The sequence below is a fragment of the Populus nigra genome, chromosome 1 (assembly GCF_951802175.1).
Source record: "Populus nigra chromosome 1, ddPopNigr1.1, whole genome shotgun sequence".
In the NCBI taxonomy this organism is placed as follows: Eukaryota; Viridiplantae; Streptophyta; class Magnoliopsida; order Malpighiales; family Salicaceae; genus Populus; species Populus nigra.
This window is the reverse complement of record NC_084852.1, coordinates 21,894,620-21,917,951: the sequence shown is the minus strand read 5'-3', so window position 1 is coordinate 21,917,951 and position 23,332 is coordinate 21,894,620. Positions and strand designations below refer to the sequence as shown.

The 23,332-nt window shown below is 34.0% G+C and overlaps 3 protein-coding genes, 1 long non-coding RNA gene and 1 pseudogene across 12 annotated transcripts; 3 read left to right on the top strand and 2 right to left on the bottom strand.

The window, feature by feature from the left end:
• The first annotated feature begins 636 nt into the window (after nt 1-636).
• Nucleotides 637-1,388, top strand: LOC133690907 (uncharacterized). Its single transcript, XR_009841527.1, has 2 exons — nt 637-864; nt 984-1,388. It is a non-coding gene; the product is annotated as an uncharacterized LOC133690907 (long non-coding RNA).
• A 2,855-nt stretch (nt 1,389-4,243) lies between these two features.
• On the top strand, nt 4,244-7,517 carry LOC133671149 (G2/mitotic-specific cyclin S13-7-like). 3 transcript variants are annotated; one of them, XM_062091813.1, is made up of 9 exons: nt 4,244-4,525; nt 5,393-5,493; nt 5,595-5,813; nt 5,900-6,016; nt 6,108-6,356; nt 6,460-6,621; nt 6,729-6,910; nt 7,099-7,201; nt 7,256-7,517. In XM_062091813.1, exons 1-9 carry the CDS (start codon nt 4,480-4,482, stop codon nt 7,295-7,297), a joined length of 1,221 nt encoding a protein of 406 aa, XP_061947797.1. In that variant the 5' UTR covers nt 4,244-4,479; the 3' UTR covers nt 7,298-7,517. The 3 variants fall into 3 exon arrangements, with proteins under 3 accessions (XP_061947797.1, XP_061947789.1, XP_061947803.1); XM_062091805.1 differs by having other exon boundaries at nt 5,390-5,493; XM_062091819.1 differs by having other exon boundaries at nt 5,390-5,493; nt 7,099-7,517.
• A 439-nt stretch (nt 7,518-7,956) lies between these two features.
• LOC133671169 (molybdopterin synthase catalytic subunit) lies at nt 7,957-10,368 on the bottom strand. 2 transcript variants are annotated; one of them, XM_062091830.1, is made up of 2 exons: nt 10,212-10,368; nt 7,957-8,897 (listed from the first exon to the last, which is right to left on the bottom strand). In XM_062091830.1, exon 2 carries the CDS (start codon nt 8,769-8,771, stop codon nt 8,166-8,168), a length of 606 nt encoding a protein of 201 aa, XP_061947814.1. In that variant the 5' UTR covers nt 8,772-8,897; nt 10,212-10,368; the 3' UTR covers nt 7,957-8,165. The 2 variants fall into 2 exon arrangements, with proteins under 2 accessions (XP_061947814.1, XP_061947819.1); XM_062091835.1 differs by lacking the exon at nt 10,212-10,368 and adding an exon at nt 10,001-10,155.
• Nucleotides 10,369-10,867: 499 nt separating this feature from the next.
• On the top strand, nt 10,868-11,686 carry LOC133676557 (cytochrome P450 71B36-like; annotated as a pseudogene).
• A 3,480-nt stretch (nt 11,687-15,166) lies between these two features.
• LOC133676210 (stomatal closure-related actin-binding protein 1-like) lies at nt 15,167-22,601 on the bottom strand. Of its 6 annotated transcripts, none has more exons than XM_062097861.1 (14): nt 22,174-22,584; nt 22,007-22,054; nt 21,226-21,525; nt 20,706-20,834; nt 20,472-20,564; nt 20,185-20,325; nt 19,842-19,910; nt 19,239-19,322; nt 18,468-18,648; nt 17,643-17,759; nt 17,274-17,332; nt 16,074-16,208; nt 15,667-15,816; nt 15,167-15,535 (listed from the first exon to the last, which is right to left on the bottom strand). In XM_062097861.1, the coding sequence occupies exons 3-14, from the start codon at nt 21,505-21,507 to the stop codon at nt 15,491-15,493; spliced, it is 1,485 nt and encodes a 494-aa protein (XP_061953845.1). In that variant the 5' UTR covers nt 21,508-21,525; nt 22,007-22,054; nt 22,174-22,584; the 3' UTR covers nt 15,167-15,490. The 6 variants fall into 6 exon arrangements, with proteins under 6 accessions (XP_061953845.1, XP_061953835.1, XP_061953827.1 ...); XM_062097851.1 differs by having other exon boundaries at nt 22,007-22,051; XM_062097843.1 differs by having other exon boundaries at nt 22,007-22,584.
• Between the last annotated feature and the right edge of the window lie 731 nt (nt 22,602-23,332).

Below are 23,332 nucleotides of genomic sequence, written 5' to 3'. Positions count from 1 at the left end.
TTTTTTAACATTTAAAAACAAATTTGATCTTAATCACAGCGTAACTCACATGATGGACTAACATGATGACTCAAAAACCTTGTCTGGTTCGATTCTTTTTTTCAAAGCTTTGTTTCAACATTTTTGTTTTTTTGAAAAAGATTATAAAAATGATGTTATTTTAACTGATTTAGAATGAATTGGATTAAGTACCTGAACTCCTGACGTAAACTTTGCTTAAAACTACAACAGCCACGTCTAGTAGAGTCTCAACCAAAACGAAGGAGTAAAAAAAGGGGGGCAAGCGCACCTAACGAAACTTGAGTCTAAAGGTAAATGTACCAAGGTGACTAACAGCTACCCATAAAGCAACAAAAAGAAAGAAAGACGGGCTGGGATTGTCATGTCAATGTGGTTAGATTCTATGTTTGCCTAGGCACCTAGAGATTCTTGCTTCTTCTTTCTTTCTTTTCCATAAATACTTTATCTCGAACCACATTCTTGGTTCAATGGAACTACACATGCTTGGACCCTCGGAACCTGTTCTAAAAAATCTACATGCTATTGCCAGTCTTGGGCAGTAAGAAAGAAACAATAACATGGTACATGCTAGTGTCCCTATATTTTTCGATTGAGATTTTCATACAGATGAAATGATCTGAGGACTACCTCTTCCATCTGATGGTGCACAATCTTAAAAAAAAAAAAAGAAGAAGAAGAAGGAGGAGGAGGAGGAGGAGGAGGAGATATAGAGAAAAGATGTCGCTGTTTGAGCCCGGCTTGGCCTGACTAGCTTTTTTCCTCCTCCTCCCGGCTTTTTTAAGAAGATATTTGTTTTTATGGTTGTTTCTGTTTTTAAAACAATCCACATAAACAAACTATTTGGTAAAGTATAAAACGCAGTTTATTATTTGTGGGATTCAATATTTTTACGTTTAAAACGCAGGTTGATTGAAAGCACCTCCAAGCTGCTTCTAAAGCTATGTCATTCTTTGTTCTGCCAGATTTTAATCAGCATAAGTGTACTAACAATCACAGTTGCAGTCCAATAACAACCCCCATGATGATCCATCATGTTCTTCCCAACAGGCATTCGAGACTCCAGAAAACAAAGAAGATGATGAAAATGGATCAGCCCCTGTGTAACAAAGGAAGTGCACCAGTCGCACAGGTAGATCTGGAAAAGCTAGGGTCAGAACTTGGGGGGAATGATGAAGGACACACAACAGATGATATTGGTGAGTGGGGATGGATTCGATGAACTTGGAAGGAAGAAAAGTCAAGCAGGGTGAATTAATTTGCTTTGCATTTTTGCGTGAACAGTAAAAAATATATATATTTTTTAATTATGTATTATTTAAAAAATTAGTGTTTAATATTATTCAATGATACTATATAAATTAGAAGGAGATCACATGGTGGTGTAGCATTTGCAGAATTTAATCGTAATCTCATTTTTGTTTCTGATGATATTTTATCTAATTTTGTTGCACACTCAAAAAACCATGAAAATTATAGTTCTTATCGAATGAATTTCGTACGTGATGGAATTATAGATAGTTGAATGAAACAATAAAAAATATTTTATATAAAGTATTATTTATTTCATGATGTAATAGTAATAATTAAATCTATAATATTTAAATTAAAAACCATCAATAATATATATATATATATTAATTATTTTATAACCTCAATTTAAAAAACATTCTTAACCAAATACATTAAATTATTTTTTATTCAATCTCAATTATAACCACAATTTTAACCAAACATATATAAATATCAAATTAACCTTAACTAAAAGTATTTTCTATAAAATAATTTTTTTCAAATCACAATCATAAAAATTATCACCTTGCCAAACACGCACAAACCAGGTATTTTTTCAAGTCTCGATGAGTCAAAAACACGGTGCACAGCACCATCCTCACACACAAAATTTTACATGTTTACTTGTAGATTATCTGTAATTACAGACTTCTATACAAGAATCAAGATTAGCACAACATTCATGGCTAATGATTGTGGTGCAATACAAAGTTACAAACCTCGCTCTATGCAAATCAGTCATTTCTTTTCTTGATTAATGGTTATTTTTAATTAATATATTATTGATATTCACCACTATTTCACCAATAATAATATTAAACACTACATCAAACTATGTATTCGCTAATTTATTTTCACATAACTTTCCGATATGAGTGACATGACAACAATCCATTATGTCCTAAATCACCATGCAAACAAAAGATATTACCAATTTCTCAAACTCAACATTTCACCTTTTAATAATTCATTCTTGCATTTTTCTTATTTTTTCTTGTATACTTACCAATTTAAACATCAATGAATCTCTTTATCCATGACAAACTTATTTTTTCATGAATAATTAAACTTGAATATAAAGCCTAATTCAAATCCATATATCTTAGCATAATGTTACAGCCTATAAAAAAACCAAATTTATATATAAAGTTTTTCAAGAATTCATCAAGAATCAAACTCTTTTTTAACACGGACAACATACCATAATTTTATTACAAGGTTAGTTTTAGCACACTACCATGCATCATGATACTTCAAATTAACATTTATTAAAAGGTCTTGGTATGTTATTGTAGCAATGACCAGTGTTAATGCATTTCACACTTTAGTCCTTAAAATCAAAAATTTTGAATTTTTTTATTTACTTTCAAACTTTTTATTTTTAGTTTTAACATCTAACATTAAGCTTATTGGGTATTAAACTTTATATTTGTTTTGATTTATTTTTTATAAATTGTGTAGGTTAGTTATGTTGACTCAAATTATTTTTTTTAATTTATTTTTTTCTTAAAATTCATCTTTTAACATTTGGTTGATTGAAAATTGAGTTTCATAATTATAATTGACTTAAATTATAATTTTTTTCAATTTGATTTCTATGAAGTTATCTCATTTTCCTTGTCCAGATTTGGCAGGTTAACGGTCATTATTTTTGTTTTTTTTTATGTGATTTTTTTTTAATTTAACCCTTTAACATTTGATTGATTAAGAATTAAATTTCATAATTTATTTTTTATTTTTTTTCTATGTGGTTATCACGGTCTTATGTTTAATTGATTTTTTTTCTTTAATTTAATCTTTCAATACCGAATTGACTTAGAATTATGCTTCATAATTTTTTTCAATTTGCATTGTATAGGGTTATTTTAGTCTCATGACCTGGGTTACTAGTTTATTCAATTGACTTAGGTGGTTTTTCGTGTTTTTTTATTTCATCCTTCAACATTGAATTGATAGTAAATTAAGCTTAATAACTTGTTTCAATTTGCTTTTTAATTAGGTTATCCTAGTTTCATAATCTAAGTTTAATAGGTTAAACCAAAATGACCTGAATCATTTTTTTAGTTGAATTTTGTTTTTACTTTCACCTCTTAACAATGTATTGATTGAAAATTAGTTTTAATAATTTATTTATTTATTTTCTACAGGATTATCAGGTTCTGAAGACCTGGATAATAGATTTGACAAGTTAACCCGAGTCAATCTAATATGTTCTCTTTTCAATACTTAAAAATAATATGATCTTGATTTTTTTAGTAAAATTATATTTTTATTGGTTTTCTGGATTATCTCTGAATCTGTCAAGTCAACTAGATCACACAAGATCATCCCTATGTAATTTTATTTTTCTTTTATTAAAAACATATTAAAAGTACTTTGAATATTATTTTTATATTAAAAAAAATAATCAATCTCGCAATGTAGCACATAAAAGTATATAGTTTTTAACTATGCTCAAATTCACGGGTCTAACAATTTAGAGAGCGCAGCTCATACAACGTTATTGCGTGGCTGAATAAAATTACAAGAAGACGACGACAACAATAAAAACCATATCCATAATTATAATTACATATAAAAACATGAAGTTCTTTAAACATTTGACTCGAATTAAATATATTCAGTATTTATTCAATTGAATGATTAATTTGACCGGTCCCAAATTATTTTACAACAATCGAAACCATCTTCACCTGGTCTTTTTGCCCCATATAGAAGAAGCCCAAACTGATTTATCCAGCCCAGTATCCCCGTCCGTACCAACGGCTACATTAAATTCCAAAACTCAAACTCCTGCGCGTCAAGTTCTAACAATATCACATATGCGCTTTACATCCGTTGGATCTAAACAACTGAACGGTTAAGATTAATCAAAAAGTCGACCGTTGGAGGGTCCTGGCGTCTCTTCAAAAGGACTCTTCTTTGACTCTATGATCTCATTGCTTGCTTGCTCTCGTTTTCTCCACATAAGCAGAAGCAAACAAATACAAGAAACGGAGAAAGAATTTGCATAGATATTTCAGAGAGGGAGATAGATCAAGGGTTTGAAGAAAGAGAAGGGTGGCGACCGATAACACAGAAGAAGGAGAGACACGAAGTAGTCTTCTCCAAGAGTTTTTATCATCAATATTTGCAAGAGTCTTTGGGCAGAATCAAGAGGAAAATACAATGGGTTCAAGAAATCTTGTTGCATCTTATCAACAACAGCAGAGAGGTAAAAAACCAGTTCTTGGGTTTTGGTTTCTTAATTTCTTTTCTGGGTTTTGTTTCTTTTTGTGTTTCTACTTTATTTTTTGAAGTTCATACGGTTCTTTGTGGTTTGGTTCTGTTTTAGGTGTGATGGTTTTTGATATGGCTTAGATAAAAATCACTTACTGGGTTTTGATTTTTATCATTCTTTTGAGGGAATTGTTTCCTTTTGCTTGATTTTTGTATTTTGATGGGTTCTCTAGGGTCTGGTCTGATCATAAGTGACTTCTTTCTTTGGGGTTTGGTTCCTTTACAGTATGTTGATGTGTGTGAGTATGGTTTTGTTGTATTACAATTTGGTTTATAACAGGAAGAAATTTACTTTAAAGAGTCCTGTACTGAATTTTCAAACTGGGTTTTGATTTCTGCTTCTCTTTTGAGGATTATCATCTTTCTTTGCTTATTTTATTCGATTATCTCGAAATTTAAAGGGGTCTCTTGCGGGTTGATAGAATATAAATGAAATTACTTTAAGATTTATGTATCAAATTTGCGTATTTGATTTCTGATTATCTGCGTAAATGAAATTACTTTCACATTTCTGTTTTGATATTGGTATTATGGATAGATTATTGGCATGAATGATTTCATGAATATCTTTCAGTCCTTTCTTTGATGTATTGATTTTTTTTTACTGTCCTATAAGGTCTTCTCCTGAACTTGAGGCTGATATTATCGTATTTTAACGATGGGTGTCTTTCATCAATTTTGTACAATCTTTCAATCTTCTTGATGTTCCTCGTTAAGTCTTTGCCTCGAGTTCTTTTGAAATACCTTTTCTGTGTTAACCTTTTATTGTCCGAGTAATTTTATTTTCCTCTTCTTTTAGAAGAAGCGAAGCAGAAGACTTTTGTACCTGCAGAGGGAAGGAATAGGAGAGTGCTTCAAGACATTGGCAACTTAGTGAATGATCGCGTCTCTTTGCAAGGGAAGGTAAGCTAAAATTCTCGGGTGATTTACCGTTTTGTAACCGAGAGTCAGGTTCTTTTGGAATCTCACCTAATGGATGAACTGAAGACTTCGTCAATTTGCAGAAACCAGTTACAGAAGTTGTAGATACTGCAGTTGCTCGCGATGTGAGGGCTCCTGCAGCTACAAAGGCACCAGCAGCAGAAATAAAGAAAGTGAATGAGAAATACAGACCTGAGGATGTGATTAGCTCTGATGAAACTGAAAAGAGTAAACCTGTTAGTAGAAGAGTATCAAGGAAAGGAGTCAAGACGCTCACTTCAATCCTCTCTGCTCGAAGCAAGGTAATTGGATAGTTGCAGTTTTGGTTCATGTATAATTTGTTCTATCCATTCGATTGTTTATGTACTGATGTAGTTTATAACATTAGGCCGCTTGTGGTAAGCTCGAGGGTACACTGGTGGACATTGATGCTGCTGATGTTACTAATGAGCTGGCCGTAGTTGAATACGTTGATGATATGTACGAGTTTTACAAACTTACAGAGGTAAAGATATCCTCTGTCTCTCTCTCTATCTCTATCTATCTGACTGTATCTATCTATCTACACACACATTAACATGACGAGTTTAATGCAGGTTGACAGCAGGGTACATGACTACCTGCAATCCCAACCAGACATCAACGGAAAAATGAGATCGATCCTCGTAGATTGGTTGATTGAAGTTCATCGAAAGTTTGAGCTGATGCTGGAAACTCTCTATCTTACCATAAATATTGTTGATAGGTTCCTAGCGGTGAAAATGGTAACAAGGAGGGAACTTCAGTTGGTTGGCATCAGCTCAATGCTTTTAGCCTGCAAGTACGAAGAAATATGGGCGCCAGAGGTGCAGTATTCTTCACTTTTTAATGCAATACTGCCTTGGTATTTTGTTTTGTTCTAGTATAATCACTCTGCTGACATGATGTTGCTTGTTCTGAAATATGTAGGTTAATGACTTCGTTTGCATATCTGACAATGCCTATACAAGAGAGCAAGTTCTGGCAATGGAGAAAGCAATCTTGGGAAAGCTAGAGTGGTATCTTACAGTTCCAACACCGTATGTTTTCCTTGTTAGATATATCAAGGCCTCCATTCCATCTGATAAAGAGGTACTAATGCGAACAATGTAATAATTTTGTTTTCGAGTTCTGCTTTTTCATGTTGATGTCTCCTTGATATGACCCAATATTAATTGGTTGATGTTTTACTAATGTAGACAGAGAGCCTGGTGTTCTTCCTGTCCGAACTTGGTCTGATGCAATATCATGTTGTTTTCAAGTATGGTCCCTCGAAAATTGCTGCTTCAGCTGTGTATGCTGCTCGATGTACAATGGATAAGAGCCCTTTATGGACTGAAACTCTGAAGCACCACACTGGCTACACTGAAGATATGTTAAGGTAAATTTTCTTTAACTAAAAAGATATGGATCATAGTTCAGTTAAACAGTGCCTAGTCAGCCTCCCTGCCAGTAATAATCATGGCATGCGATAATTTGGCACACTGTTGATGCTTCTCTAGTTTGTGACCTCAAGGCACTATAGTTTGGCACAATTTTTTTAATGTGTTCCGTTCTGTCATGCGACAGGGATTGTGCAAAGCTCCTGGTTCAATGTCACTCTGCAGCTGCCGAAAGTAAGCTCAAGGCTGTCTACAAGAAATTTTCAAGCGAAGATTATGGGGCTGTGGCTCTTCTTACCCCAGCCAGAAGCCTCATCTGAATCACCATGAAGTTCTTAAGTGACTTTCTTACCCCAGCCAGAAGCCTTTCATCTGAATTACCATGAAGAAGTTGCGCAATATTTGTGTAAACAAGTCTCTTATTTTTGAAGGTCTAGATGAATGCCAGCTTCCACATATCAGTAGTGTTTGGTTAATAGGAAGATCATGCTGCTATTATGATCTGTGTCGGGTTGATTTTATTCTTGTTGTATCCTTCTCCTTTTGGTGAAGCAGCTGCCAAAATGCTTGATTTGATTCTTGTTCAAAGATGTTTTACACTGTTCATTGTGGGTTGTTGCATGCTAAATTCAGAATTATCGTGTGGTTTGCAGCTGATATAATGTTATAAAATGATCGTGTTAAAATGGTTAAAGCTGTTCACCATCTCTGAAGTTGAATCAGCCTTTATTTCCCCACCTTTTGATAACCTGCTGAGTTTCTGACTGAAACTTGCATCTTAATTGGCCTGATCATATCAGCCCCAGAATGAACTCTTTTTGTTCTTTCTATTTTTCTCTTTCATGGTGAGTGGTACAGTGTTTTGAACATACAGAGCACACCTCGTTCAGGATTGATAGACTTTTTGGCCAACGCTAGATTGATTGCATTGTAATTTGCTTTGTCTAGCTGTGCTAATCTTTTAGTCTCTGAAAGCCTGAAACTGGTGTGCCATTTACATTTTCTGATCTTCAAAAACAATATACAGAGCAATACAAAGACGCCATTTGGAAATTAAGTCGTGATAATAAAAACAAAGTCGACAAGTCAACATGTCAACAATGTACAGATTGAAAGGCTAAGCTGATTATTAGAGAGACAATATGCTAAAAAGCTGGCACATTATTCATGTATAAACAGTTTGGAACATCCCATTTCTCTGTTTTAATTTTTTCTTCCCTTTTCTTCTTATAGAGAGTGATTGTATTGAATCTTTTAGATTGTTTCTTCAGTACCAGCATCACTGGTGCTAATCTCTGCTGCCGCTCCATCAGCCACTTTGACCTTAGCTCCACAGCAACTCTTTGTGCCATGTGTCTCAACCTTGACATTTCTTCTGCAACAGCTCCCATTTGTTTTCCCTAGCTCCAGCTTTCTATCCATAAACTCTGAATTCTCCTTCCAAACCTCTCCATTAGAATAAACCTCCTTCTTCCATAATGGAACAGATGCCTTTAGCTCATCAATCAGAAACTTACAAGCATCCAGGGCATCAGCACGATGAACAGCCGATACAGCAATGAAGACACTCATTTCTCCAACTGGAACACTACCCAGGCGGTGTGCAACAGCAATGGAGTGGATATCCCAGGATGATCTAGCAGATGAACAGATGGATTTCATCTGGCGTATTGCCATTGGTACATATGCTTCATATCTTAGCTCCACTACTGTTTTGCCCTCAAAGGTGCCACGTGTTGTACCTGAAAATGTTGCTATGGCACCAGCCTGCGGAGCACTGACATAGTTTACATATTTGGCAAGATCAATGAGGTTGTTTTCTTCTAATATTTCAACTAGAGTTTTCTCTTCAGTGGCCATCTCAGTATGGAACTTCTGATTATCTTTGCCTTTGGACGTTCAATTTCAAAGGAAAAATCCTTTGTTTAATATAAAATTTCAGGGACCAGTAAAATCATATCATCAACAGGCTCATATTCCACGTGTCTGTCAAATAAAAGATAATGTCAATACCATGTGAATGAGGGGACGGAAGTGATTCTACAACACAAAGGACAAAGAAAAAAAGCTCCAAGTGATATATCACTATCAAAGATCCTTATGGCTTTTGATGACTAAAAGGCAAGCTCCAGATTGTTATTATCTCAAAACAATTTTTTTTCACAATGCTAAATTTTGATGACACCCACCACTTTCCTAAATTAACCAGATGATTAATTGCCAACAACATCGCTGTCACCATTTTTCATGAATTTATCTTCCATGACCCATCTTATCAATCACAGCCAATTTAACAACATATTGAACCACATTTTTTAGATGCAAGATAAGCCATAAGCACTCAGTTCATCTCACAACAAGACAAGAAACAAGGTTGACATTGAAGCATTATGGATAACCTATGGAGAGTTGATGCTGAGGTACCCTAGACAATTTGCAAAGCTTTTCGATCAGTATATCCTCTCTATCACATGAGGAATCATAATATGTTAACTAAACAACTTGAAAACCTTGCAAATTCATGTTAGCCTTTCTTCACTCCTTGGGTTCAAGGAATGCCAGAGGCAGAAGAGGTGTCTAATTCTTTTCCAACCATCGGCTAATATCTCGTGTCGCTTGAAAAAAAAACAGAGAGGTAGATTCCACATTTCACGAAACTAATGAGTGGCCATCTTTGATCACTAGTTCATCCACTAAATACAACACTCAGTCCCTTCCAATTCCATGTGCTCTTTGTTAGTTTCAAGAACCTTTTGATACGGGTCTTCCCTTTCCAAAGAAGAATAGTCATCAAAAAATTATAATCAGGATGGCCATAAGCACTAGTTAGATCCTTCGCGGCAAAGAGACTATGGGTTTGTAAAGTGTGGATTTTGTGCAAGCTGAAATAACAAGCCAGCTAAACAGAACATCCTAGAAATCTCAATTTTTCCTTAGCCCCAGGATGCAATGTCTCCTCCGTACTTTTAAACACAAAAAATAAATCATGTTCTGTCTATTCAAACACAATCAATCAAGAGACAATAACCAAAGAAAATCTCACAAAAAAAAATACTAAACAAACACAAATAGCAAGACAAATCACAAACCATGATGGTAACAAGCAGACGGCACTACATGCTCCAAACCCAGTTGCAAAAACCAACAAACTAAGAAAATCCCAAAAGAATTCACACCATATAAACCTCAAAACTATATATATATAAAGATGGGAAGAAACAGCCATATAAAAGATAAAAACAAAAGCGGAGGAGTAAAATAAGAAATAGAAAAGAGCAGGTAAAGAGTAGATACAGGTACCTAACAGAGATTCCTCGGTTTCATTACAGAAAAATGATTCTTCCTCCTCTTCACTGATGAGACCCAAACCTACTGCGAGTCAAACGAAGGCTTTATTGGGCGAGTCAGATATGTTTTGGGTCTGGCCCTTGTCAATTTGGTTTGAAATGTAATAGGTATGACCTGGGCACTAGGCCACGCATATGTCCAGTCCAATGTGATCTCTTGTCTTCTTGGGCATTGGCCTGTTAAAAGATTGAAGAAAATAAAACACTACCCTCCCCTTATTTGTATTTCCATTTTTGGATGTTACCTTGAACTTGGAGAATAAAGAACACGAGATTTTTAAGATAATAAATATTTTAATTTTAAGTTTCCTCTCTCCCTTAATTTTTCGGGAAAAAAAATAGTATGCATATGAATCACTTTATATATTGTTTATCATCTGTAGAGTGTTGCTGACATAATTTTTACATGCTATGATAATTGCAAGATAAGAGAAGTTCACTTCACAACCAATGATAACTTGTTGAAGAGGGTGAACCCATGACGTTGAACACGAACAAAACCATGCAGCCTTTTGCCCCTGATTGATTTGTTATATAAAATGTTACAGCTAGGAATTTCAAGGCAAATCCCAAAGAAGTAGTGTCATGGCTTGTCATGATCCCCTAATTATGTGGTCGCTTCCTCTTGTGCTGTTTTTCTCCCTGTTAATGTTTCTCCTGATAAGAAAGAAACAGAACAAGCAGCAGATCCCTCCAACGCCTCCCAGGCTTCCAATTATAGGTAACTTGCACCAACTTGGAGACTTGTCTCATTGATCTTTATGGCAACTCTCCAAGAAATATGGTCCTGTCATCCTTCTTAAACTTGGTGCTGTACCAGCAGTGGTTATCTCCTCAGCCGAGGCTGCAAAAGAGGTCTTGAAAACTAATGACCTACATGCTTGCAGTAGACCTGTCTTGGTTGGCACTGGGAGGCTATCTTACAGCTATTCTGATGTATCCTTCACATACACCTATGGAGATTATTGGAGGAAGATGCGAAAGATTTGTGTTCTTGAACTCTTCAGTGCAAGGAGGGTGCAGTCATTTCTGTTCATAAGAGAAGAAGAGGTTGCTTTGTTAATTGACACCATCTTCGCATATTCTTTTTCAGCAACCCCTGTTGACCTCAGTGAAAAGATTTTGTCTTTCACTGCAAACATTACTTGTAGGGCAGCTTTTGGAAAGATTTTTCAAGAGATCAAAGGGTTCGATGGAAAAAGATTTGAAGAAGTAATTCCTGAAGCCTCTGCAATATTGGCAAGCTTCTCTGCCGCTGATTTCTTTCCCAAAGTCGGTTGGATTATAGAGAGACTCACAGGTCTCCTCCATTCAAGACCTGAAAGAAGTTTTCGGGAACTGGATGTTTTATACCAAAGAGTTACAGATGATCACATCAAATTAGAGGAGGAACAAGAAGATATTGTTGGTGGTCCGCTGATAGTATAGAGAGATCAAACTGAATTTGTTACAATTCAACTCACCCATGATCACATCAAAGCAACACTTATGGTAAGCCACATGTTCATTCTCTTTTTCCTTTTTTCTATATTAATTCTTAATAATTTTTTCTTTTTCAATTTATCTATTGTGTTATGGAATTTTGAATAGAAACAAACCAGCAATGAATCAAAGATTCAAATACAAGAAAAGCTGACAATTACTGGAAACTATATTTAGAATAGTACTAGATTTGTGACCCAAAAATGCCAAGGAAAAAAAAATTGAGATCCGAACCATCATACCAATTAAATAATATAAATAATAAAATATAACAAAAAAACAAAAAAAAAAAGATAAAAAAAACCTGATATGAACCCATTCGGAATATAAAAAAACATAAGTTAAACTGTGTTAATTCACAAACTTTATGACAATAAATATAAGATTGAAAAAAACTCCATTAAAAGAAAAACAGGAAAAAAAGGATCACTTGAAAGCAAAGAGAAAAAAACAAGAAGATAAATTTTCAATATATTAAATGTTGAATGATAAAATTTAAATAAATAAATTTTAAAATTTTAAAAAGATAGAGTCAACTCGTGTTAACTTTCGAAATCGGTGACTTTGATCATGAATTTGAGACTAACCCTATAGAAACCAAACAAAAAAAGGGTAAAAACAAAACAACACTCTAGAAAAAAAAAAGGTAAAAAAACATCAACTTAAAAAAAAAAAACCTTTTAAACTTGATCTAATATCTAAAACTCGCAAATTTAGACTCGAGTTAAATTAAAATATTTAATTTTCAACTAATTTAATTTTGAAGTATGAAATTGTAAAAGAATATCAATAAAAAGAATTATTAAAGTTTTTTTAGTGGTGAATTTATAATTGCATTATTACCATAAACAGTAATCTATGCAAAGAGAGGACTTATTCAGCCCAAGGCTTTTTCTCTATCTGTCTGTATAGTAGAGGTAAAGGAGATGCTTCATTTACAAATTAAAAACCAGTCAGGAAGAACCACCCAAGCATTAAGTGATTATGAAAAACCAGTCAGGAAGAACCACCCAAGCATTAAGTGATTATGAAGAACCACCCAGTCAGGAAGAACCACCCAACCATCCAGGAAGAACCACCTGCCGGAAAGTTGCTCTTCTGGCTGCTGCATCAATGATTCCAAACCCAATCATTTCCATACCTTTAATCATTTTACATGAGACATTCTGCCCCATCCCTGGAGACGAACATGGTGGGTGGATATTTTACATTATACAAAACTCTAGACATTGTGCATGTGTTTGTCTTACATTTTAATATGGATTTATTGTTCAAAAATTTTATTTTTATTTTTTACTTCTCAATTTTTTTTTGTTTAATGTGATTGCATCTTTTATTGGCAAAATTAAAGACAATTGAATCAAACTTTGATTAAAAATAAAATTGAAAAAAAAAGACGTGACAAATAGGTGATGATTTCAAAATTATTATAAATAGTTTAATTTTGTCCTTAAATTTTTTAAATTATACCTATTTGGCTTTTTATAAAAATAAATTGAAAAAAAAGTTTTAAAACAAAAATTTTTTTTTTCCAACTACCATAATAGTCATAATATAAGGAAATCAAATGAAACATCATCTAAAGTTTTTTTAAAAAGATATATGAGGTCATCAGCTTTTAAAATTAAAGGCCCATGAGCCTAACAACACCTTATCTCTTTTTTTTTTATCTAATATTTTTAAAAACATTGATAGCTTTTTTCTGTAAGTTTTATTTTAATAATTTTTAAATTTATATTTTAATGAATACCCCTATATGATATTTTATTTTTCTTATTTAGCCTTTTATAAATGGAGATTTGTTTTTAATTATTTTGTATGTATTTAATATATAAAAAGATTATTATGATTCATCTATGAAATTTTTTTATATAGATAAATTTTATTTTTAAAAATAAAAAATATTTATTTTTGGATATTTTTTCTAATATGTGTACCATTTCATAATAGTTTTTTATCCTTTTATTTTATTCAATGAATTTTAAGTGTTTATTTGTTTCTATTATTATTTGATTTAATAAATAAATTCTTTAAACACTACTGAGTTAATGACTTGTATGCAAGATCGAATATTTTAATCTATACATATCTCTTGATTTTTTTAGTTTTATTTTTAGTTGTTGTTTAAGATTTTTGTTTTTATTTATTTACACAGATGGTTTTTGATTTATTTAATTATATGTTTGCAAAGGCTTCTTGGTTTATTATTAGGATTCTTTTATGTAAAGAAACATGTCTAAAAAGCCTGTGCATTCAATTTTTTTCATTGGAAAAAAATATTCAACGTACGATAGAACATTGGTCAAATAGCTAGTCAGAGAAAACCCTAAATGTTTTGGATAAAACATTGCGTATACAAACATTGTTCATCCTTTCACATTTTATTGTGGACTCACTACTCGAGTTTTTCCGCGATTGCAAGTTTTTGGCCAAATTAAAATATAATTAAATCAAATTTGTCGATTAAAAACAAAATTGAAAGACAAATGATCAAAGTATAAAAAACATTGTGAATGAGTGATAGTTTTAAAGTTCTCACAAAAATTTTAATTTAGTCCTCATATTTTAATATAATTATATCTATTCAATCCTTCAATATTTTTGCAATTCAATTTTGCTATAAAAATTTATTTTTGTTATTTTTAGTTCCTGATTTTAGAGAGAAAAAGGAGAGATCGTTGGATTATTGTGATAAATAGAAAAAATCATCATTGACATCAATTCATCACTCATCCCATCAAAATGATCGATCTTAGTATAAACAAGTTCCATTTGACGAGGAAAGTTCTATTTAGATGTTTTTTAGGTTTTTAAATGCCATATAAGGGTTTGTCAAATTATTTAGATTCTTTTCTAATGTTTTGCATAAAAAATAGAGTTCTAAGCAAAATAAAAAAATGAACCATGTCAGGCAACCGTAATAGCTGAAATTTGAGAAAAATATCAGCAATATCTAGTGGTCGTCGCCATGTTGTGCTGGTTGGAGAGACTGTCAGAGAATAAATATGGAAACCGCCGTGATGAAGCTCAACAATGGCAAATTTCTTGCTTTGTTTTTACTGGGTTTTACCTGTAATGAAAGAGACAACTGGTCAATCATATATCAACATGATCTGAGCTTTATTTGGTGCCCGGAGAGATGTACATGTTTTCTGTATCGTTTATCGGAAGAATAACTGGCAAACATGATATGGTAGGGATTGTGATGCCCAATGTGGATCAGTTTTTGACATTTCCATCTATTTTGGATGGATACACGTCTCATGAAGATATTGCTTATTCAATTACACGAATCAGAGAATTATTTGTTTAGATTTTCATGTGGTACATGAAAGTTTCATCATATAGAAACCACTCCAAGCATATTCAATGCAGTTTCCATAGTTTTGAACTTCAAAAAGCGTATCAGACACAGGATTCTTAAGCTTCTAGCAGAAATACAGCACATAACCCTTACAACAATCATCAATTGTGTAGCCATCATACAAAAACCATTCAACAGAATCGAGACAGCTGCAATCCATCTCCAATTGTAAGTGGGAATATGTTAACACTCATAAAGGCAAATTAAAAAAAAACAATGCCTTCGTAGGGGCAGGAAAAATTAAAATGAAGAAGAAAAAAGAATGGTGGAGGCCGACAAGGCCACAACACAATCATGCATGCCAAATCCTACTATTACAAACCTATGATTCATGTGCAAACTCAACTTAATTACAATTAGTGAAACAAAACAGTATGGAGGTTGGTTTAACTTCCTAAAGGAGCTCTGTCATCTGGCCCAGCGAGCATAATCTGACATTCCAATAGTTCAAAAAAAAAAAAGGGTTACTTCATTGGTGGAAGATGCCGAAAGACAAAAGAAGAATCAGCTTCACAGACAAAATTTTAATCCAAGAATCCAAGATAGATTTTGACACACTTACATTGCAATCAAAAGCAAACCTCCTTGCAAGCATGATGGCTGCATTCCTCTCTCTTGCTGATTCAAATGCTAATACAAAGGAAACCCCTTTCTTTGCTTGCCAAAACAATGCTTGAGCTGCAGCGTTCCCACCTCCTCTAACTCCACACAGCTAAAGCACAAGAATAGTGTGAGTAATGGCTGTGTCATGTGCTATAAATACCAAATTAGGAGGCTGATGTCCAACATAACTGTCAATAACGTTTTAGGCACAGATGAGGTGTGTGTGCATGTGTCTGTCCTGAGAGGATGGACCAAAACATTTGCAATCAAATAAGAATAAAAGCAAAAAAGAATTTAAGGTATGAGCTTTTGTAAATACAGAACCATCTTATCTCAAGAGATAAAGGTTGAAACAGCCCCTTATACCTGCATTGAAGTAGAGTAGTACTCTTTAGCAATTGTCGACTTCCCTTTGCGAAGCTTCATCCTCATCTTTCCGACATGAAGCACATGAATAGATTCTGATGTATGATCCAACCCATTCATCTGGGTAACAACAACCTGTAAAGTAAACAAAATCAATGGAGAATAATGGCCTCCTTAATCCTTATGATCACTTTTACAAAACAAATAAATGATTCAGTTTCATTTAACCCAGGCCCACAATGAAAGGACAACAGGATAAACAACCTCTATAAATTTCCATAAGGACGATTTTAAACTTCAATAAGTTATCCTTGAAGAGTTCTTATTACTATGACGCTCTCAACCCATGAGCTTGTAGCTCAATGGCTCTTGCAAAACAGGAGAGGTGAAGTCTCATGCTTCCGCTTCGGTCACATTCGCCAGTTCAATGATCCGTGATGCCCACACACCCCATTGCATTTTAGTAACAACAACATGCATTAAACAAGACTAGGACGTGTAAGTTTCCATGCTCCAGGAAAAGCAAAGAATTGATGGGAGTCTAAATGCCACCCGGATCCTCACAATGGTTAAGAAAATAACATCCGCAAATCAATAACAGAAGCAGAATGGGGCACCTAACTAACCATTCCCAATGTCATCCCTCATTGTGATTCTTACTATAAACTAGGTTGCGTCCTCAAATTCTTAACAACCTCAGAATCTCAATGTACATCTTTTCCTATTTTCTCTATGGCATGCACACTCTCACAAGGCCATAAAAGTCAAAGAACCTTCATTGCACAAAGTAGCAGATAGTCAAATATCATTTCCCTTTCACTGACATATTGCAGTACGTACGGTAGAAGGAAAAACATCAGCAAGCCCTCAGGATTCAGGAACGGAGAGAAAATAAATATCCAATCACCATGCACACAAGCACTTTTGCCTATATCATGTGAGCATCTGAAGGGATTTGATGTAGGACTGAGTTCAATTTAAAAAAAAAAATGACCAACAACAATGGTCAGCCTGGCTGAACTTGACCCCCAACCCATCCAACATGCCAGAATGGTGATTAGAATCACCAAAATGACTATTGCAAAGAAGCACAATATGAGTGTTCAGGTAACATGAAAGAATAATTCCCAAATATTGAACCTGACATGTTTAGCTACTTAAGTGGAAAAAAAAAGTTGAAACAGTATTAAGACAACTTACATTGAATTCAACATCATGTTTTCGCACAAGTGCCTCTACATAGCTTCCGAGACCAGCAGCTGGTCACAAAATTACATCAGCTATTTTATCTTATGCGAAAACATGGTTCATAATTTATTTATTTTATCTTATGTAAATGCATGGTTCATAACTTTACATGCAAAAGAGTGAACCACAGAATTTTATTTACCAATTTTCATAAATGAATAAAAATTGAAAATAACATAGGAAGCTTGGCAGAAAACAGAGCTGACAGGAGAAAGATGATTATGTAGCCAGCCCAACTAGTTTGGCTCAAAGCTTAGTTGAGCCGGGTTAATAAAAATTGGAAAACAAAAACCAAATTAGAGAAGCAGATCAAATACAGACCAGGATCAATGGCACAAGTAGTGGTCAAAGTGAATTGTTGGCCATCAGAAATTATTTCAGCTTGCAGGACTCGCCCAACATCAAAAGGCTCTGGAGCATAAACTGGTTTGGTTGCTCCTGTGAAGAGTAAAATTACTGAAAGTAGTCAGTAGTCTATTTTATGCAATATTCATGATAACTAAGCATAAATCATAAACAGTACTAACAATGCTTTTCTACTTTATGAATCCCCAAGCACTCACTAGCAAACGGCAATTTCATTCAAACCCTCTATGTGGCTCTTCCCAAATTCAATATCAAAATGCTTAACTTGTTACCCAATTAATTTACTGTCAATTCATCTAAACTTACAGGGCAACCATTTTCACATAACTCATGCCATATTCTACTTTAGCCATACTAGATAATAGAAGCCATTAATTCAGACAAGCAAACATTCCTATATCTAGATACTGAAATCTGAATTTACAGGATTCCCACACCTCATTTCCTCAATAAAATATTCTTTGTTGATAGTTGATTTGGAGTACAGGTAACATTCCATCCCACAATTTGTTTGCCTAGCAAAAAGTTTGATATAATCCATTTTATTTCATGTATTACAGATTTCATGCCTCATAGCAACTGTTTCAATCACAAAATGACAATTATTTCACCAAGGGTGGACAATGGCTAGATCAAATCTGAAGGACAGCAACTAAAGTAACTTAAAGGCACTAAGAAACGCTATCCTCTGATAAAATAGAATCAGTCACGAAGCATCTACTGTGCTTTGTTCAATTGTCCAAAGCATCCAGAAGAGAAAAAATGATTGAAGATGGAAACCTGATATAAGCGCCTTTTTGACATCTTCAGATGATAGACGATACCACTGAATGGAACATTCAGAAAGTTCTGGAGCATTATCAGAGCAAGGATTGATCCGCAAACATGAACCTAATGCTTCAGAGCCATCTAATTCAAATAAATGGAATATGCTCTGCTCGCCTCTCCTGCTCCTCGCAAGCTGGGAAAGATAGGGGGGAAACATAATATTTAGTCAATTCTCTGATATATACTATTCAACAAGTTTAATATGCAAAGAAGTAAACCACAAAATGAAGGAAATTACAACTGAGAGTCAAATACAAGAGACCATAACCAAATATCACAAGAAATGTTTTTAGAAGGAAGCGTGCATAAAGAATTTCCTCTAGCCATTGAGTCACTCTGACAAAAGCATATAACATTCATCAGAGCTTAAACCAGATCCTGAACCATTCAAAGACTTTTAAATGCTTGAATTATGAAAACTAACAACTTAAACGTATTGCCCCAAATTTTCAGATACTTCTACTTTCTTGAAGATTTTAAACAAAATTCTGAAATCGGAGAACTTAACAACCTATTGGCTGGGAAACAAATGACTAAAATGACAATTAGGGAGAGGTAAACTATACAAGTCAAATGATAAAAGAAAATTCTAAGATTGGATAATGGTGGAAAAGTAGCAACAGCAAAGCATATTAAAACATGCAGTGAAGTGAGAACTTAAGAGAAGATGCTGCAAGATCTATTTCTGGCCAACACATAATATCTTAACAACAACAACAATACCTCCTTCTGAAGCTGCAGAGAACATTTAGACTTCTCAGCAAGTTGTATCCTCAATGCTCGTAGCTCATGTTCCATGTCCATAACCTACAAAAATAAGTCCAATTCACTTGCGATCAATAAATGAATGTGCGTCCACAAATTTGAAATTTCTGAAAGCTATAGGTCATCATAAGCATTCCAGAGAAGTATAAAATCATAATCCTAGAATCTCAATTTCCCTTGAATTTATTGGATAACTCAAAACATGGCCCAAGCCCATCCAAAAAGTCTGCATATTTAATTTTTATTGCAGAAGCGAACTACATTTCAAGGAAACACAAGGGGACGTTGATAGTTCTAACTTCCAAGAACTTGGTCCTGAAAATGGACATATACATGTATCTGAAAGCAATTCAAGAATTATGATTGTTGAGTATCAGTTTGAAATGCAGTTATAGACTCATGATAGGCTTAGAGAAATAGATAAACTCTGGAGAAGCCACTAATGAGCCTCAACTATGTTAGAAGAAACTTCACCGAATTACATAAAAAGTGAAGCAAATTAATTTGGTGACTAGAATGTTCCATCAAGAAAGAAATTTTCACCAAAGATCCAGCACACACCTTGCTTGGCTGATGCAGCATTTTGATCCTTCTAGCCTCTTGAACCTCCTTCATTAATTCTTCCAAGTCCTAATATGCCACACAAACATATTTTTGTTAAGAAATAAGAAGAAAGAAAAGCATGCAGCAAAATAATGCATTCCAACTTGAACATGGGCCCTAAATGAACATGAAAAGTATGTCCAACTGTCCTCTTTAATTTCAAAAGCAGCCAAGTACTAACTCAATGGCTAGTACCAGAAGTATTGAAATATGAAAAGAGGATATCTATCTACTGTCAACGTAAAAAGGGACACCTTCAGAACTCCTATTGAAGCTGTAATAACTAATAATTAATACAAACCTGCTTCCCCAAAGCTCGAGACATTCGTTCATGTTCTTGCAGAGCTTCTTCCACCCTCTGAACTGTCGCTCTGGCACTCTCAATTTCAGCACGAGCATAAGCTCTTTCCTCATCGACAAGTTTCTTGGCATCTTCTGAAGCCTACAAGTCGATGCAAGCACTAGATAATGAGGCAAAAAAATTCCTTATTGTTATCTCAAATTGAAAAAGGAAAGAATAGAGAACTTGTTGGATGGCATTTACTGGCTTGAGAAAAATATGCCAAATTCTTTCAAAGACAAGATTACCTGCTTAAGAAAATTTGCTAGCTTCTTTACTTCTGCTTTTTCTTGAATCAACTCTCCTTCCCTCTGAGTCAGCTGAACCGCTAAAGCTTCCACCTAGAAGACGTGACCATAATTCATCTTCCACATGAGTGTTTTTAAGTAATGACATGGCAGTAACAACCAACTCATTGAGTAGCACATAAAATCATTTTTTTGGAAGAAGTTTGATAAAAGAAGCAGTGAAGTAACACCAACCATGGCAATAGCTTCCTCCACGTCATCCTTGTTTCTACCTGCCACACGTCCTTTTAATGATTCTAGCGCATCCCTAAGCTTCTTCAATAGGACATGTTTCTCTAATGAAGCAGCCTCTCTGAGCCTAGCCTGTGATCCAAAGATGAAAAGCTTATCATTTGATTCCTATATCACCCGCTCTCTTCAGAAATTAATAATTCCAAAGTCTTAAAGCCTGAGAAATGGAGAAAAACAACCACTGAAATGAAACAAACAACAGACTTCCAACTTTTTCCACAATTAATTGATGTTCCATTCAGTTGACAAGAAAAAACAAGTAGATAAGACCATGAATCAAAAAGCTGGATATAATACTGCCAGTTGGCATGATTAATTTCTCAGGAACCAAATGGGTAAACTAACATACAATTCAGGAGGTCAAGTTATTAGAAAATTAGCTTCAATAATCCACCTAAAGAAATCAAATCAAGTTTCCAAAAAGAAACACAAAATGCTGGATACAATTTAAAAGAAACACAACCTCTTCTGACAACTTAGCAGCAGCAGCCAATCCCTTTTCAAATTTACTGGCAAGGTCACGGACAGAGAGGCGTTTCTGCTGTTCCAAAAGCAAAGCAGTCTCGCGTGCCACAGCCTCCTTCATAGACAATACTTTGGGGTCATCTTTTGCATCCAGAATCTGATTGGTAGCTCCAATTTTGTAATTAGGAAACCGACTAGAAGCAAATGCAACATCTGCTGATACAGCTAGGACAGCATCTTTTTGCATAGTATCTCCAAAATCACGGGTTACCCTAGTCATTGTCTCAATCTAACGAACCTGTTGGACAATCAAATAAGTAATATCAACAGAATTGGAATAAACCAGACAATCATGGTAAAAAGACTTCTCAACGAAAAAGAAAAATGTGGGTCAGTGCTTACCAACCGAAACTAACTCAATCAGTATTAATCAGAGGGGAAAACAAGCAACCTTTTTACTCTCTTAAAACAAATGTAAGATTTACAATTACTCATTAGCTAAGAGAACAAAAACTTCCAACGCGAAAAAAACAAGAAATTCTCTTATTTAATTTTGTCCTATTTTCATAAGTCTTTCTCAGCAACCAAACAGACAGTTAATATCAACAAACAGAGCTGATATAACATTAAAAAAAAATAGTTAGAAGCTAAACATTAAAAAATAATGATAATAATTTCTACAATCACCCATGAAACAAAAGGAAAACCTTCAACTATAATAAGCTTTAAAAGTGATCAAAAAACAGCAGAAACAACTCTAAACAAAGACCAAAAAGTACCTTAAAAGAGGCAAAGACTGAAACAACAAAGCACACACAATAGTACTGCTAAGAAGTCAAGGAAAAGAGTTAGAGAGCATGAAAATGAAACCCTAGCTCTCTAGTATCTTTTGGGGTTGAAGAAAAGTTAAGAATGGAGACATAAAGGGAGAAACTTGAGGACTTACAGATCACGAAGATACGTGAAAAGGAAAGCAGATAAATGAGAAATAAGAGATGGGTTTTTGAGATTCTTGGATCAGATGCAACTTGAGCAAGCCAAGATTGAATTTTTTTAGAGAATTTGACTGTTCATTAATAGAGAGACAGGATGATAATTCTTCAAAGAATTTAATGGAAGATGCAGAGTAGGGGTTGCGGTAGCCTTTGCTTTTTTTTGAAAAAAAAGCAAATCGAGGAAGAAGTAAAAACTAAAAAAGAAAGAAAAAGCCGCCCTTATGACTTTGTTAGTTGCTACTGCTGTTTTTTATTTTTATTTTTATTCTTTTTTCAATTAAGTACCGCTTTGGCTTGAATATGAATTCAAGATAGACAATGGTTTCCAGATTAGTCTTTATTGAACTTTAATTAGGTTATTTATGTATGGATTAGTATGAGACTTCATGATTTAAAAAAATATTTTATTAAAAAATCAAATTAAATGCTTGTGGGTGTTATGAAATAAAAATATTAAATCCAGAAAGAAATACTTTAATCTGAAACGATTTGAAAAAATATTTCCATCATGCTTGTGGATGTCATCATGCTGAGAAGACTAAAATCCTTCCATGGTGGGCCCTACACCTTAGTGTCTCTTGATCCTTGATGTCTGTCACAAGTCATAACAAACACAAGAGAAGGAGAGTTCGTTGCCTGTTGAGATGATGTTGTTTTTTGTGGAAGCATGGAGGCAGTAATTCTCGAAGGGACCGTCCTTTCTCTTTCTGCTAGTTGACCAAAAGCTGTATACGCTACCGTTTAGTATTATAATAACTTCTGTTTTTGTCCATCTAAAAAAAATTGTTTGGTTTCAATTTGTTTGCTTTTTTTTTAATACACATATAATTGCATTTAAACTTTAATTTTTTAAAAACTAGAATATGTTTATTATCCATAAAATATTTGTTTTTTTATTTAATATATAAAAATTTATCTCATAATAATGTTAATCAAATATCTGTGTTTTTAAAACCGCAACTAGAATATGAAAGGGTTGAGCAAAACACATGCCCCCTAATAGCAAGCGAGGTGGGCATGGCCCTGGAGATGGTCCATATGTTTGTCTTTGTTTTTTTTTTAATTAAAAAAACAAATAATATGTTATTTATTTTTATTTTTTTAAAAAAA

Coding starts and splice junctions, on each gene's coding strand:
- LOC133671149 (XM_062091805.1), top strand. CDS start 4,480: ATGGGTTCAAGAAATCTTGTTGCATCTTATCAACAACAGCAGAGAG. Junction 4,526..5,389: donor TTATCAACAACAGCAGAGAG/GTAAAAAACCAG, acceptor CTCTTCTTTTAG/AAGAAGCGAAGCAGAAGACT. Junction 6,017..6,107: donor AGTTTTACAAACTTACAGAG/GTAAAGATATCC, acceptor AGTTTAATGCAG/GTTGACAGCAGGGTACATGA.
- LOC133671169 (XM_062091830.1), bottom strand. CDS start 8,771: ATGGCCACTGAAGAGAAAACTCTAGTTGAAATATTAGAAGAAAACAAC.
- LOC133676210 (XM_062097843.1), bottom strand. CDS start 21,507: ATGACTAGGGTAACCCGTGATTTTGGAGATACTATGCAAAAAGATGCT. Junction 20,326..20,471: donor TAGCAAATTTTCTTAAGCAG/GTAATCTTGTCT, acceptor ATCGACTTGTAG/GCTTCAGAAGATGCCAAGAA. Junction 15,536..15,666: donor GGTTTGCTTTTGATTGCAAT/GTAAGTGTGTCA, acceptor TTGGAATGTCAG/ATTATGCTCGCTGGGCCAGA.